General features: G+C 39.5%; 1 protein-coding gene across 1 annotated transcript in view; it reads left to right on the top strand.

Moving 5' to 3' along the window:
* GABRA2 (gamma-aminobutyric acid type A receptor alpha2 subunit) overlaps positions 2,986-16,706 on the top strand; it is a 175,961-nt gene continuing 162,240 nt past the window's right edge. The window contains exons 1-3 of the mRNA XM_005681573.3: positions 2,986-3,216; positions 4,194-4,271; positions 6,820-6,935. Of these exons, the coding sequence (XP_005681630.1) occupies positions 4,201-4,271; positions 6,820-6,935 (187 nt within the window). The 5' untranslated portion in view covers positions 2,986-3,216; positions 4,194-4,200. The remainder of the gene's footprint in view (positions 3,217-4,193; positions 4,272-6,819; positions 6,936-16,706) is intronic.

Below are 16,706 nucleotides of genomic sequence, written 5' to 3'. Positions count from 1 at the left end.
CCTGGAGCAGTAGTGCCAAGTCTCAATATAGCTGAGTCCTAAAAAAGGAAGCTCTACAAAATATCTGCTAAAAAACATGAACAGTTTTGTGAATTTTAAATTTTAAATGAATTTTAAAACTGTACAATATTGTGAGATATCAGGAAACAAATTCAGACACCATGATCTCCCAATTATTCATTTTCTTTTTTCTGTGGAAATCTCCTTAGGGATTGGATTCTTAGGGATGGGAACTCTATAAGAAGTGACCCCCTAAATCCATTTGGTGGGAGAGTAATTCAAACACATTCAAACAGAAGGTCTGGCACAGCCTTAGCCTGGGCAGGGATGGATTTACTGGCTACCAATCAGTTGACACTTCTGCAAGGCTGGTTGTCTTTAGGACCTGCTCCTCAAGGAGTGGGCAGGAAGAGCTTAGTCATGACCTATCCAGGCTGCCTCTTGAATCATGGGCAATGCACTTCACTCCATCACAGAGAGGAAAGAAAGCTAACAGGCTGGGTTTGTCAGATATTTGTGGAAGCTGGACAATCCTAGAAGAAATTTGGCTGAAATAGTAATACCGTGAAATATCAATGTAGATATAACAATAAAAGTAGAGGTCTGCTGCCTGCAATCAGCTTTTCTGATTTTCAGTTCCTTTCAATCATAGCTATTCAGCTTCAATAAAATTGCAAAGCATTTTGTGGGGAAGAACTAAAAATCATGGTTTTATAATGAATTTTTTGAATCTAGCTTTTCCTGAGTCTCTCTCAAGTAAGTGTAAATCCAATTCTATTGACTGATCTAGCATAGTGTTTTTTATTTTTTTCTTTTTAAAGCAAATGGTGAAAATTATCCTAAACAGCTTGAACTCTGTGAACTTCCACATTAATGGGTATTTATGGCAATGAGATTACAAATTTACTAAGGATATTTGGTAAAGGTTTTTTTTTTAGAACAAATTTCAATAAACACAAATTTTGAGTTAAAACAATGTTAAAATCCATAATTCATCATTAGCATTCAAGGAAAAGACTATAGTGGTAAGTAGGAAAATAACTTATGAAGATATTTATAGAAATTCTATGTCCATGAAAGAGAAATTTTGTAGTGCAGCAATCAGTTAAAGTTGGAAAGAAACCATGGGCTGTTCAACTTCAGTTATTAAAATATAAACAATTTAGTAGTAATATTAATGGCAAAGTGATAGATTTTAATGAAGACTGACTCATAGAAATGAAAAATAGGAAAATACAGTAAGAAATGAAGTGTTCAGATCAAGTAGATGTTTAGATTACCTAGTTGCAAGGTTTTAAATGGCATGCGTTTTATCTTTGTGAATTTCAATTAGACTCTACAATGAGCAAGTCAGGAAGGGAATATTAATGATGGGCAGAAAGCTGGGTGGTGTTCCATTCTTCACAGAGGCAGCTAACTAGAGCAAATGTTTGTTTAGGCTGTAGCTTATTAAAATGGTCATTCAGAAAGTGGTGATTAATAGGTTAAAAAGAACAGCTTGAAATATTTACAATGTAAAGGTTTTACTCTCCTCACATAATCTTCAAAGCAAAGCTAAGATTTTCTGTAGAAGTGCCTGTTGTTAGGAAAACCACACCATCTAGGAAATCCACTTGAATTTTGGGTTCATAACTAACTATTGAAGTGTTTGGCATATACCGACTCTGAATGCAAAAGGACAGAAACATATCAACATATTTATCAACATAACAACATATCAACATATTTTTTTTCCTTTTAAAATGTCTAACATTTATAAAAACTTCACGAAAAGACGAACACTCTCTCTGCTTTGCCTTAGTAGGGTGTATATAATATTCTGTCTTGACGTGCAGTACAAAGAGGAACATGTCTCTTTTGTTGTTCAAGTTGCACCTTTGAATTCGATAGCCTCAGATACTGTAAGGTAAAAGGAAATGAGGCTCACACAGTGCTGAAACCATACGATGGGACTGAAATTACAGCAGGTCTCTAGCCAGCAGGACCTTAAAGGGTGTGAAAACCTTAAAACCCGTCCCCTTTCCCCCACTGCAGAAAGAATTTACAGAAGTAGCAAAACCACAGCAGGTCGCTGGTCTCTCTCTCTCTCTCTTATTTTTTAATTTTTTTTTGCTGGGGGTGGAGGTGGGTGGGGTGGGAAGGACGTAAACTTCTTTTAGAGTTGTTGATTGAGCTTGATCACCAGGCGGGGAGGACGATTGTGAGAAGATATTGGGGTAAAAGAACCGCTGAGAGTGAGCGAGTTTCTCAATAACGGGTAAATGGACTTGACAGACCAGCTCCAGGGAAATCTCCAGCCCTCAGAGATTTGAAGGGAAATTGGTCCTGATGGCAGGAGTGTGAAGGAATGAGTGGTACATCAAGGGGGCTCGGGAAATCAAAGAAACTTCCTGCTGTCTGATTCCAAGCAACCTGCCTTGAACTTGGTCCGGCGTGGATGCGCTGATGGCCAAGTCCAGGCGTGAAGAGCCCCCTCGCCCTCCAGCGGGAGCCCGCCCTCTCCTAGACAGACGCGTCGCTCCAGAGCCAGGGCACGTTGTGGGGCGGGCGGCAGGGCGAGGCCGCGGGGATCTAGGGCCAGTCCAGACACACGGGGACCCTGACGCCGTACCAATACCCGCCGGCATCCGCCCCCGGAACCTCGGGGCCTCCAGGGAGCCCCGGCGGGCGGCCGCGGGGCGCAGTGCTGGGCGGCGCGTGGGCTCCGCTACTCCAGCGCGGCGTGGGCGCGGGGAGCGGTGCTCCGGGCGCACCCGGGCGCTAGCCGCCGCCTGGGGCTGTGCCGCGGCAGGTGCCCGGCGGGCAGCCGCGGCTCCCCGCTATCTGGGAGAGGGTGGGGGGCGGGGGTCCCTGCTTTCCCGGGAAACTCGTTAGCCCTCCTCCGGGGCCTGGCTCCTCCTCCTCTAGGCGTGGGGCTCGTGCCCGCCGCTGCCTGCGCGCACCGCGCCTCTGCTAGCGTCTCCCCCTACCCCGCCCGCCCCTGCCAACGCTTCCCCCTCCTCCTCTTCCTTCTCCTCCGCCCATCACCGCCACTACCGACGCCTTCGCCTCCTTCTACTCCTCGCGCCGCCGCCGCCGCACCTCGCGCTCTCCTGCTTCCACCAGCCCATCGCTCCCGGCTCGCCGGGTTGCTGCAGTCAGTCTCTCTCTCAAGTTTCCTATCTCTTCAAGATCAGGGCAAAGGGAGGAAAACACCAGTTCTGCTTGCCATTTCAGGTAAGGTCGCACACGCGGGTCCCAGTAGGGATCTTTGCCTCCCCGTTTACCTTTGGCTTCCCGTGCCTGGCTCATCTCCCCTCCCTCCACTCTCCGATGTTCCCTGGAAACCGAAGAGGTTCAGGTCGCCCCCTCCGCCCCAGCATATTTAAAAAATAATGTCGATACTCCTCACGAGAAGCCTATTTGCAACTCTAATAAGATCCGAGCCTCCCGGCTCGTTAGCCTGGCTCTTTTATAGTCTTCAACTTTGCACACCGTGATCGCCGCTGCCCGCCTGCCTCGGTTGGATCTCGGAGCCTCACGCTCCGGCTCGGCTGTGGTCCTCGGCTCCGGAGCAGCTGTCAAACGCGTCGTTTCGCAGCAGTTAATCCGAACCCGGCTGCCTCCAAGATGTGGTCTTGGACAACCGTGAATGGGCAGGGAGGGAGGTGTTTTTATTCGATTTTTATTTGAAAGGGAGTCAAGTAGTGAAGTCGTGAGAACTGCGGTTCACTGTAATGAAAGAATAATAATCGAAAAAAGTGGGCTGGCTGTCCCTTGCTTTTCTCGTGGTGAATGCGGGGGTGGTCTTGGTTGGGGGCCTGTGGCAGGAAGTACCCGTCTCTCCTCCCCCGTTACGCTCGCCTCTCCTACCCATTATTCTCTCTAGCTCGTATGTCAGTGCGGGGTCCCGTGTATTCTTTTTACGTGTGTGACCACAAAACAGCGTTTGCTGACGATGGGGCTGGGGGAAGTTCCTGGCAGAGCAAAGTCTGATTGTTTGGTCATCTTTCTGTCAAGAGAAAAAAAGAAAGGGGGGAAAAACAAACAAACGTCCTTCAATCATCATCACATCCCATACACACTCCACTGGAATCATCTCTATTGCTTTAACTCCAGTTCCCAGATGAAATGACATTCTTTTGGGCTATTTGGATGGTATGACTGAATGTAATTTTAAGTGTATTTTGTTTTTCTTCCATGATTAAACAAAGAGTGGCGATGAAGACGAAACTGAACAGCTCCAATATGCAGTTGCTGCTTTTTGTTTTCTTGGCGTGGGACCCAGCCAGGTGAGACAGTTATTTACTGTTTTGCCATTTTAAATTCAGGGTAAAGGTGTGTTTCCTGAATGCCATCAATGCAGACAGAGGTGGCTTATGAGGAGCTGAAGTATTTTGAAGGACCATTTCTAATGAAAAATGTAGTACCAGGAAACGGAACTGCAAAGTGGCAAAGACTATTAAAAGTTTGCTGCTTCTTGTTTGCAGCGATAAAATACAAAAGTGAATACAACATTTTCTTTAAAAAAAAAATCACAGAAGAAAAGAATACTCTTTGGATGGCATATTTTTGCGAATAATTGAAGTGATTGTTATATGTGATAGTAATAACACCACAATTCAATAAAGAGGCCATCAATTTTCCTTTAAGCCAAACAGAAAAGCACAACCTAAATGATTTGTGGTAACTTAATCTTTTTCTTTCTCTCTTTTCCTTTTTTGCTTAAATGGTCCCGGATCTTTTAGTCAACATAGAAAACTAAATGATGTGTGAATCTGAAACCTCTAGGTGGAGGTAGTATACAACTTCACAATCACAAACAATAAAACAAAACCTTGATTTATTAATAACTTTTCTGTTACTGATTTAGAAATCTTTTATTTCTGAGATGGTTCTGCCATAAACAGTATTACTTTGAAAATGTAACAAATTCTGTTTTGCCTATATTCTACAAATATAAATTTTAATTTCTGTTGTTTTCAACAACTTCATCTTAATTGCTGTCTTTTCTGATTTTTATCATCAGTGGGCATCTTCTATTTAGTGCCTAAATTTAGGATATGGTTTTCAACATACCAGAGTAGTTAATAAAATCTAAGATTCTTATGAATGTCTATGTAACAATTCCTTAAAAAATTAGTATTTATGATTTTATAATACTTTTATTTCCCTTTTAAATTTTAATTTTCCTGTCTCAGTAATTGTTAAAGAATGAAAATTTTTTTAGACTTGAGAAGAAATTTCTTTATGAAGGTGTATTTTTATTTGTAAAATAGCTCCTCATTTAATATCTTAATATTGACTTTAGAAAGAAAATGTGACATTAATTAAAAAACACATTCCAGTGAAAATCCCTAAGAGGAACTTTATGATTATTTTAGTGACTAGTTTTAATTAAGATTAGTTTAAGGCAATATAGAAACTTTTGAGGCTCAATGTATGAAATAATTTGCTTACATAATTTAAAAATGTTTCTTTATACCACAATTTTGATATTTTCTCTGAAGAGAATATTTGTTTGAAGTTGGCTACGAATTTGTTCATGTATTTAGACTATTTTTAGCTACTAGTTGTACAATCATTTAAATGCAAATGAATTCTGTCAAAGATATTTTGGACAATGCACCTTGATCAGAATGCAATTACATATATTCTTTGATTTTAAAGGAGTGAACAAACCGTGGTCAGTTAATAATCACTGGAAATCCTCAGAACTTAACCATATTTTTCTTCTACTAATTTTCTGTTCTATATTTGACCAGTAATACTCATGCCAGTATTTTATTCTATTATATAAATGATTCTTTTTTTGGACCAGTAATTTAAATCTCTGAATCATTCTGAGGGAAAAAAATGGCAGTGAAAAGGGACATTCTGTTTTATACATCCAGTTGCTACTGCACCAAATTGCTGGATGTCACAAAATCAGGTCTCTGGCTTTCTGTTGGAGAAATAATGGAGAAAACCACTGCTTCTAACCCTCTTCTGGTGATATTTTAAGACCATTTATTCTTTCTGCAAATTTATATCACTCACACACACACACACACACGACGCACACGCACACGCATGCGTGGACACACGCGAAGTAGCTGGGCATGTTAATCTCTGGGTGACCTCTGTTGCTCGCTCTCCATAGATGCCAGTCAGCCGGAGGGGTGCTCCTCCAAGGCTATCTGCAGCTCTTGTGTGCTCTGCTGATCCTTTCAGAGCCCACCTCCACCTCCTTGGCTACACTGGAGCCTGGAACACAGCCAGCGGAGTTTCCCTGATGTCTATATTGCACTTGGCCATTGGGTGGAGGTATACCCAAAGTTAGAAAATCATCTTGCTTTAAAAGAGAAAAAGACATGAAAAGAAAAGACAGTTCTGAGGAAGATAGAGAAATTTTTGTGCTTCCAAGGAGGTGATTTATTTTCCAATTAATATTCAGACCCCTGAAGAGTTATTTCAGGAATCCCTTTGGTTTTTGTACCTTTCTAAATGCAGAATAACATTGCTAATACTGTCTGCATGTGATCATCTCCAGTCATAATGTATCCTAGGGAATGGATTTTAGAAAGAAATGAATAGTTCTACCAGTATGCTGAGTGGTAGGAATCTGAAATAATTTTGATTTCAGACTTCTGATAATCTAGTATTTATTACCCACTTACAACAGACTGTTTACCTTCCTCATTGACACACTGGTATTTATAGAACTGAAAAAAAAAAGGAGTAAATGGGTGGCACGAATAGCTTAAGGAGCCTTAAAATTCAAATCAAGGAAGAAGAGCATGTTGGCACTTGGAAAACACACATATGTATATATATCAGCTTGTAAAATTATCTGTTTAGGTTGGTGCTGGCTAACATCCAAGAAGATGAGGCTAAAAATAACATTACCATCTTTACAAGAATTCTAGACAGACTTCTGGATGGTTACGATAATCGGCTTAGACCAGGACTGGGAGGTAAAAATAGTTTTCCTTTTCTTAAACACAAAGTAATGCCTTTAAAAGTTAAAGGTAGTATTTATATTTTAATACATTTGATACATGAATGCCACTGTTATGTATTAAAAAAACACAGATATTAGAAAATAGGGTATATGAAATAACTGCCTCTGATTCCTTTTATACAGACAAAATGTATTTAACATAGCTTTTACAGAATACCTGAAGTCATATAGAACCCAGACTTTGTGCATGAATAGTTTTTAAGTTAGTTTATTGATAACAGCTAAGTTTTTCAAACTTAGAGTATAGTATATGAAAGTGTGACATTATTGGACAGATACGCTTGCTCAGTATCTTTGATTTCCTTCACTGAATTTTGCAGATGCCTATTTTCACATTGGTATAGATGTGTAGAAAAGAGAAACATAAAAATGTAAAGGAGTGTCTGGGTTGAATTTTAGCAAATATTAGGATTCTGTGATGATATTTCTTTACACATGCATATGACTTTTCTAAGGTACAGCTTCTGTTTAGCATTCTTGAAACTTTCAAAGATATTTTGGATCTACTTTAGCTGTAGACCTAAGTTATTGGCCTGGGGCACAGTTTGAAATCAAATTTAAATGTTTTTTCTCAACTCAGAAAAGCAAATCTGTTTCATTTTTTCCAAGCAGGTAACGGAAATTAAGCTTGACTAATATGTTAATTTTTAATTATCCTTTAGCGTAGTTGGATGATACTAAGGATATTAGGTGTAAATAGGGTAGATGTGTAATTCCTAAAAGAATTCTGGGTGAAAATACTGTTACTCATCAGTTCTAATATGATATATATGTATATATGTACATATATGTACATGTATATATACATACACACATATATGTGTGCAGATGTATGAATGCGCACATTTATCAAATGTATGTTATACTGATTAGGATATTCAGTTTAATAACTAATTCAAAATTAAGACAAATTAGCTGAATGCTTGTTACTGACCAAAGATTTATATACTTAGCCTGATTATTACCTGGTTGGCAACTTTGCCTTTTTAAATTGCTTGAAGAGATGTGTAGTGACTAAATACCTGGATGTCCATGTCGATATTGTCTTTGGGAAATATAAAAGATGGTTAATTCTATACATATTTGGCAATTGTATGATTTTCATTGCCCAGGAGTCAGAATAGTTGGAAAAGATTCAAGTTGTTTTAAGTAATATGCCATTTAATTGCTACTAGTTTTGGACTTGAATCCTGAGTGGTGCCTTGCATTTTAAGAGGGAAGTACTGGGAAGGAATAACGTCAAAAGTATGGTGTGTTCTGTCTCTCAGAGAGAATTCAATTGTTTAATATACATTTAGTCTATTAAAAGTAAAAACTAATAGAAAAAAGTATTTCCTTAGTAACTGACATGCCTAATGACCATGAATATAAGGCATTACTGTCCATGTTAATATATATAGCAAGGAGCTAATATCAAACGCGTACAATAGATGTGTGCCTAGCATGAGGCTGTCATAGTTCATGATGGTGGTTTGAGAGGTAGATTGCACTAAGGCAGATATGTTTTCCAAGGTATGGATTTTATTGTTTTTAAATAAATCATGTGCTGTCAAAAAAAACTTAAAATATTTGAGCTAGATCTTGGATTTTGTCTGTGAGTTTTTAGGAGAAATATTTATACTATCAGCGTATAGTAGGAACATAAAAACTACCTGTTAAAGGACACGGGTATTGCCATTTATCTCTTCATATTTCTTTTTAAATACCTCTTCCATTCTTTTTACTTCCATTAGCAGCATTTGAATATAAATCCTTGTCACTCATTCTGTAGGTTAATGCAGTAGACGAAGTGGCTTGTCAGCTTCTTGCCTGGTGACTTCTTTCCCCAGTCCTTCTCTGACATTGTGCTAATATTTCAGTCACATTAGTCTTCTGTTAGTCAATACTTTTCATATATTACCCTCCTGTCTTGCCTACTTAGTTACTCCCAACTCTTTGTGACCCCATGGACTATAGCCCTCCAGGCTCCTCTGTCAATTGGGATTCTCCAGGCCAGAAGACTGGAGTGGGTTGCTATGCTCTCCTTCAGGGGATCTTCCCAACCCAGGGATTGAACCCAGGTATCCTGCATTGCAGGAGGATTCTTTACCTGTCTGAGCTACCTACTGGGGAAGCCCAAGAATACTGGAGTGGGTAGCCTATCCCTTCTTCAGAGGATCTTCCCAACTCAGGAACTGAACCAGGGTCACCTGCATTGCAGGTGGACTCTTTACCAGCTAGCAACCAGGGAAGCCCCTCTCGATCAAATGCCTTTTATGGCTCCCCATTGCTTTCTGTAGACAGTGATGAAGGGGAAGTGGAAGGAGTATAGTCCTTGCACGCACGTTGATCTAGATTAGAATTCCTGCTCCATCTTCACACTCAAAACCATCCTTGGCCAGGTAATGTCTCCTTCTGTTTACAATAACATATTTACCTTCTATATTATAGGTTTGTTGAAAGGATTACAGAAATAAAAATGTATACCAAAGCAAATGCCAGGTACTATCATTTTAAACACTATCAATTCCTTTGCTCCTTCCATAGGTTCCTACTTTGACAATCAAAATATTTACAGTTTACTTCTCTGGCTTCATTTTTACTTTGCCACTCATGCATCCTGCACTTCAAACACATCTATCCATTTTCTCTTGATAATCCATTCACATCTTCTCCCTTGGCTGGCTTCCCTAGTAGCTCAGAAGGTAAAGCATCTACCTGCTATGCAGGAGACCGAGGTTCCATCCCTGGGTCAAGAAGATCCCCTGGAAAAGGAAATGGCAACCCATTCCAATATTCTTGCCCGGAGAATTTCATGGACAGAGGGACCTGGCAGGTTACAGTCCATGGGGTTACAGAGAGCTGGACACAACTGAGCGACTAACCCACCCTTGGTGTTTGATCATATTAACTCTTTCTGGGGAATAATTCCTCTGAGGAATCATTCTTCCTCATCCTTTCTGCTGAACTAAACTTTTCCTGTGATGACCACCTCAACATGGGTCCTTTTGAGTGCACTCTTGGTTGAATTGAAACACCCAGATTCAATTTTCTCTCTGCTGAATTTCTTTAGCAGTCATTGGCTCTGTATCTCATTTGGTACTTATTATGTGCTATCTTGGATTATTTATTATCTTTTTATGTGTCTCTTGTTACCTTAACAAGATTGTAAACTTATTGAGGCAAGATATTATATCATAAATCCTCTTCACTCTCAGGAACTAAATATTGATTTGCATATGGTAGCCATAAAATAAACGTTGATTGCTTGATTAACTTTTCTGTGACCAGTTAATCATCTGTAAAATGGGATTACTCACATCTGGCTGACCTTTGAGTTGGGAATGTTGAGGGTATATGTTGAGCATCATACTGCAGGAAGGTGGTGTGGTTTGGTGAAGAGAACATAGCTTTAAACTGTGGAGATTTTAGGTAAATTCTGAACTGGGGTACTGAGCAGTCCTGTGACCTTTCAGTACTTCATCTCTCTGGGGACACATCTGTTGTCCATAAAATGGGATTACAATGATTATTATTAGGGTTTTTGATGAATATTAATTATAATGAGATATGCAAAGTATTTAGCCATGACTGGCCTATAGTAGAGAGTTAATACATAATAACTGGAAGGCTTTGGAAACCTTAGTAAATACAGTGTTGTAAATTTCAGTTATTATTGTGGTTTCCTCTCTGTTCAAAATTAGCCTGAACATCCATATGTTATTTCAAATAAAAAATTCTGGGAAATTATTTGTTTCATTATGTCTCAGAAATTAATAATAAGGGGGGAATGGATTTGAGTCAATATTTCAAACTGAACATCTCTATTGATGAATAATCTGGATAATTAAACTCAATTATCATTATGTTTCCTTAGTAATGAAATGTAAATGAGTATATAGGAAAGAGAAATCTGTTTGGGACTTACATATATGATGAAAGTTATACAATATATTGAATGATAAAATTTTAAGATATTTAATAATCAATTATAAAGTGAAATGTTAGATGCTCAGTCATGTCTGACTTCTTTTGACTCTATAGACTGTAGCCTTCCAGGCTTCTCTGTCCATGGAATTTTCCAGGCAAGAATACTGGAGTAGGTTGCCATTTCCTTCTCTAGGGGATCTTCCTGACCTAGGGATCAAACCTGGATCTCTTGCATTGCAGGCAGATTTATGCAGGCAGATTAATCTTTTTCTTCTTCCAGTTTTATTTAGGTATAATTTACATATAGCACTATAAACATTTAAGTTGTACAGAACTATGGTTCCTCTTTAACCTGTAGGTCCAAAGACATTACTCAACTGCTCAAAATCCTGCAATGGTTTCTACTTCAGTCAAAATAATACACAAATGTCTTTTGATGGCCTCCAAGGCCCTGCATGATCTCTCTTCCTATTTTGGCCTCTCCTCACACCGTTCTCCTTTTCGCTAAGACTACTATAGTCACATTGGCATCTTTTCTGTTCCATGAAGACACCAGCATATTCCTTGGAGCTTTTCCTCCATTTTCTTTGCCTTGGTTATCCGTTGATCTCACCTTCTCAATGAGGCCTACTCTGACCAATAAAATAAATACTACAACATGTTCATCCTCTAGCAATTCTGATCCTTCTTACTCAGTTTCAGTTTTTTTCCCCCCTTTTAAAATTTGGCTCTTATTATTTATTAATACACAAAATAATTTTTAATCATTATGTTAATTGCTTATTTTGTCTCTTTTGCTAGAATTCAGGCCAGTGAAGGTAGGGGTTTCGACCTGTTTTGTTATCTGGTCCTCAAGCATCTATATCAGTGCCTGGAACATAGAAAGTGTGGAATTAAATATTTCTTGAATGAATTTTAATTTTATTCTTTTATTTTATTTAGTATGCTTTCATGAAAAGAATAAACTGTAGAACTTACCTTATCCTTAAAATCATCTGCACAGTTATATTTCCTTACCTTACTGGTCTTTCATTGTCAGCATCAGCATATTAGGTTGAACTTTTTGTTGAATAGAAACAACTACTACACCAGTTATTCCAGCTCTTGCCTTATGGTAGTTACGATTCTTCTTTGAATCACCTGTGTGTCTTTGGATGATTCATTAATCCCATCTGTGACTTCATTAATCCCATCTGTGACTTACTCTACTCATCTGTGAAATTGGAGGAGAGATTCCACTTAGCCTATTTATGTCACAAGGATAATGGCATGGTTCAACTAAATTAAAAATTTTAAGAAAATATGATGTGGAGTACAATTGATAGCTATTATTGTTGTTAGGAATAACAGAGGAGAGTTCTTCAAGGAGAACGTCATCTTAGAAGGTGGTATCCTTGAAAACAGATGAAGAAAATATTGGTAGGTCTTGGTTGGCTTGAAGGTGAAAGTGAAAGTCACTCAGTTCAGTTCAGTTCAGTCGCTCAGTCGTGTCCAACTCTTTACGACCCCATGAAGCACAGCATGCCAGGCCTCCCTGTCCATCACCATCTCCCGGAGTTCACTCAGACTCACGTCAAAGTCACTCAGTTGTGTCCAACTCTTTGTGACTCCATGGACTATACAGTTCATGGAATTCTCTACTCTAGAATACTGGAGTGGGTAGCCTTTCCCTTCTCCAGGGGATCTTCCCAACACAGGGATCAAACCCAAGTCTCCCATACTGCAGGCGGATCCTTTACCAGCTGAGCCACAAGGGAAGCCCAAGAATACTGGATTGGGTAGCCTATCCCTTCTCCAGTGGATCTTGCTGTCCCAGGAATTGAACTGGAGTCTCCTGCATTGCAGGTGGATCCTTTACCAACTGAGCTATCAGGGAAGCCCCTTGGTTGGCATACTTCACTGTAAATCTGGAAACATATCTATCAAGACCATATATTCAGACTAGCTAAAACTAACCACTGAATCAGTTTTTCCTTTTTTCTTCATTTTACTCATTGGAGCTAACAACTTGGGTACCACCTATGAGTTTTCACATTCCATAAGAGGCTTTCAAATTGTTCGCTGAATCAAAGGAGCAATATTTTTTTTTTTTTGGACCATGTTTATAGGGTCACTAAGAAGATGGATGTTTAGACAGGCCTCATATATTTATGACAGCTAACATTCACAGTACTCAACAGTGACAACTATTAGAAATGACAAAGCTTGGCATCTAAATTATAGATTCAGTCTGGAAAATCTAGATTGAGTACCATGTGCTTAACTGCATTTTGATCAGCTGTTTTAAGGAGCTTGTCTAGATAGAATCTTTTCTCTAGTGCTTTGTTTTGTCTTCTAAAAGCTTGAAGAAGCTTTATGCTAAGGCTATGAAGAACATGATGTCAGATTATACAGTTAGGGTCTGAGTGTCAGGTTCCAACTTCACACTTGGGTATTTTTCCTCCAGCTGTAGAGATGGATGTTTCTATGCATTTTACTACTCTTGGATTTATAAAACTAAAACATAACATATTCAGTGGACAAAAATTAGTACAAAAATATCTGGTCTCTTCCAGAACTTAAGAGAGAGTATGATTTCAACATTGCATGATATTACTTTGTAAAGAAATGGTTTAGGATCAGTACCTTTGAACAGCAACATCTTTGAATTTGAATTCTGTTGCCACACTATATTAACTACAAAACTTTTCACTCAACCTCCCTTTGCTTTGGTTTCTGTATTTGTAAAATGTATCTGACTTACTGGTTTGTTAAGAATTTGATGTGAACTTCTTTGGAGTTTCTGACAGAGTAGGAACTCAATACTTGTAGATATTGCTATTATTGTTGGTTCTACTTCTAGTATGAATGTAATGGAGGCCATCAATCAGTATTTCCCTTAATTTATAAAAACTGAGACTTATAAAAAAGGATAAATGTGTGGCACATATACCCAATATTAAAGAAAGGATGTATTTTTTGTGTTTTTTATGCTGTTAGTTTCATTTTGGAGCATACCTTTGTATTAATATATGTAACTTTGAAAAGTTTGAAAACTTTGAAAAGAGATTGAAAACAAAACCAATCACAAAAGGAACTGTGTCATGTTGTTATGACATGTATCAATTAGACATCATCAGTTCATGATAATGAATTTGCCTGTAAGAGCAAAATTATATTTCTAAAATGACCTCACTATATGATGCAGATGATGGTTTTAGGGGCATAAAACTGAGAGCAGGTCCACGATCCTAGGCTGGTATGTGTCAGGAACTTGAATGTCACAAGCTCTGGGTGTTGCAGCTACAGAGTGCATGCCTGATATTTAATAGCATCTTAAGGGGTGAAGGATGATGGAGACATTAGGAGATAGCACACTGAAAATGATCTGGAATTAAAGTGGGGAGGGGACAAGCTGGGCAGACAGGAAACAATTGAGCCTTTGAGAAGTTCTTGTCTCAGATGGAGGCAGGGCAAGCTTCTTGTATCAGGCCTCTGCTTGAAAACTATGATGTTCAGCATCTCCTCCTCATTCAGCAGCTGTGATGGGGCTGATGCTCCAAAAGAGCATCAGGCAGTGGATCATCCAGCCTCCCCTCTGTCCTGACTCAGCCTTCTGAGGCCCCCAGAGTTGCTGGAGTAGGATAACCTTCTCAGCCTTAAGATGATTTTAAAGCCTCTTTCACTCTCTGCCACCAGATCTTCTCCACCCACTGAAGTTTGGCTCAGAGTTACAGGAGACATTGTGTTTGATTAATTCAAGAATGATAAAATGAAAATAAATTGGGATGATTTCACCTAAGTGTGTAAATGTGTAAATAAAGTGTTAGTTGCTCAGTCATGTCCGACTCTTTGCAACCCGTGGACTATAGCCCACTAGGCTCCTCTGTTTATGGGATTCTCCAGGCAAGAATACTGGAATGGGTTGCCATGCTTTTCTCCAGGGGATCTTCTCAACCAAGGGATCAAACCCAGGTCTCCCTCCCACATTGCAGGCAGATACTTTACCATCTGGGCCACCTGGGAAATGTGTAAGTAGCTTTGGATAAATGTATAAATGATAGAAATCAAATTATTTTTCATTTCTTCTTTACTGAAAATTGTTTTGTGGGAGGCGTGAAACATAGAACATAGAAAGATACTAGCTCCCTGAAGTAGGGTGCTGTTTTGTTGGTTTTCATCCGCTAAGTCATGTCTAACTTTTTATGACCCTATGGGCAGCATGCCAGTCTACTCTGTCCTTCGCTCTTTCCCAGAGTTTGCTCAAATTCATGTCCATTAAGTCAGTGATGCTATCTGACCATCTCCTCCTCTGCCGCCCCTTCTCCTCTTGCCTTCAATCTTTCCCAGCTTCAGGGTCTTTTCCAGTGAGTCAACTCTTCGCATCAGGTGGCCAAAGTATTGGAGCTTCCGCTTCAGCATCAGTCTCTCCAGTGAATACTCAGGGTTGACTTCCTTTAGGATTGACTGGTTTGATCTCCTTGCTCATCAAGGGACTCTCAGGAGTCTTCTCCAGCACCACAGTTTGAAAGCTTCAGTTTTTCAGGATGTTGTTTGGGAGGCTGGAAACTCTGGACATGACTTTCAAAATCAGTTTCTTCAGCTTTGGGTAGGGCCTGTACTCACCCTGCTGCATAGAAATTGTGTATGCTAACTTAAACTAGACACATTGTAATGTAATATGCAGGCTTTTGGATTCTTTTTAATATTTTGAAGCAGACTAAGAAACATCTTTGAGTATCTGTACACCCTCACTCTAAAGCTGTGTTTTGCTTGCCCACTCCCTGTTAGGGGATGGTGCTAAGACAGGTTTCTTCAGAAATGGTTAGAATGAGGTTCTGTAGAACTCTTTCTCAGTATGTTACTTTAATTATATGTATGTGTATATATATGTATGTATATATATATATATATAGCTTGTGATTATTTTATAGGAAAGGTAGACTGAGTGAGTACGTGGCAGTAATGGCTTGCGTTAGATTGGATGGTGGCACTTTCTTCCCAAACAGCATCTCCTACAAAATTTAAGGCAGCATCACTGAAGTGAGAGACCCAGAGACCACTTTCTTTGTTTTACTGAACTAACACTAAAGCTTTGTTTTCACCTTAAATGGTTTTGGTTAATAGCAGCTTCTTTCAGCCATTGCAGCTAGAAAGGCATTGCCCTTAATCATAATTTTGAGGGATTGTTATTTTTGTTCTTTCAGGCACAAGTATGCCTTGCTCAATGTGTTGTTTTCTCACCGGCTTTTACGCTCAGGTGCAATCAGCGTTTTTCACTTTTTCACCCCTTAATGCACAGTGGATAAATTGGACCATAGGCATGACTGATCCATTTGTGTTAGTGTTATTTTTTGATTGATACAGCCCAATCATGTTGTGGAAATCTATATTGGTAGTGTAAATGGCCAAGTGAACAGCTTGGCTAGTTAGCAGTTCATTATTTCTCAATGTGTTCATGTGAAAAGAGACAAATGAAATTAGTTCCCTAACGCGTGTGTTGAAGACTTATGACATGCCAGACAATCTGCAGGATATAAAGATGTACAAGGTGTAGTGTTGATCTCCAGGGGATAAAATCCGTTCACTTCAGTTCAGTCACTCAGTCGTGTCTGACTCTTTGCGACCCCATGGACTGCAGCATGCCAGGCTTCTCTGTCCATCACCAACTCCCTGAGCTTACTCAAACTCCTGTCCATTGAGTTGTTGATGCCATCCAACCATCTCATCCTCTCTTGTCCACTTCTCTTCCAACCTTCAATCTTCCCCAGCATCAGGTTCTTTTCAAATGAGTCAGTTCTTCATATCAGGTGGCCAAAATATTGGAGTTTCAGCT

Source organism: Capra hircus, chromosome 6, assembly GCF_001704415.2.
Source record: "Capra hircus breed San Clemente chromosome 6, ASM170441v1, whole genome shotgun sequence".
In the NCBI taxonomy this organism is placed as follows: Eukaryota; Metazoa; Chordata; class Mammalia; order Artiodactyla; family Bovidae; genus Capra; species Capra hircus.
This window is presented reverse-complemented; position numbering and strand designations above follow the sequence as displayed.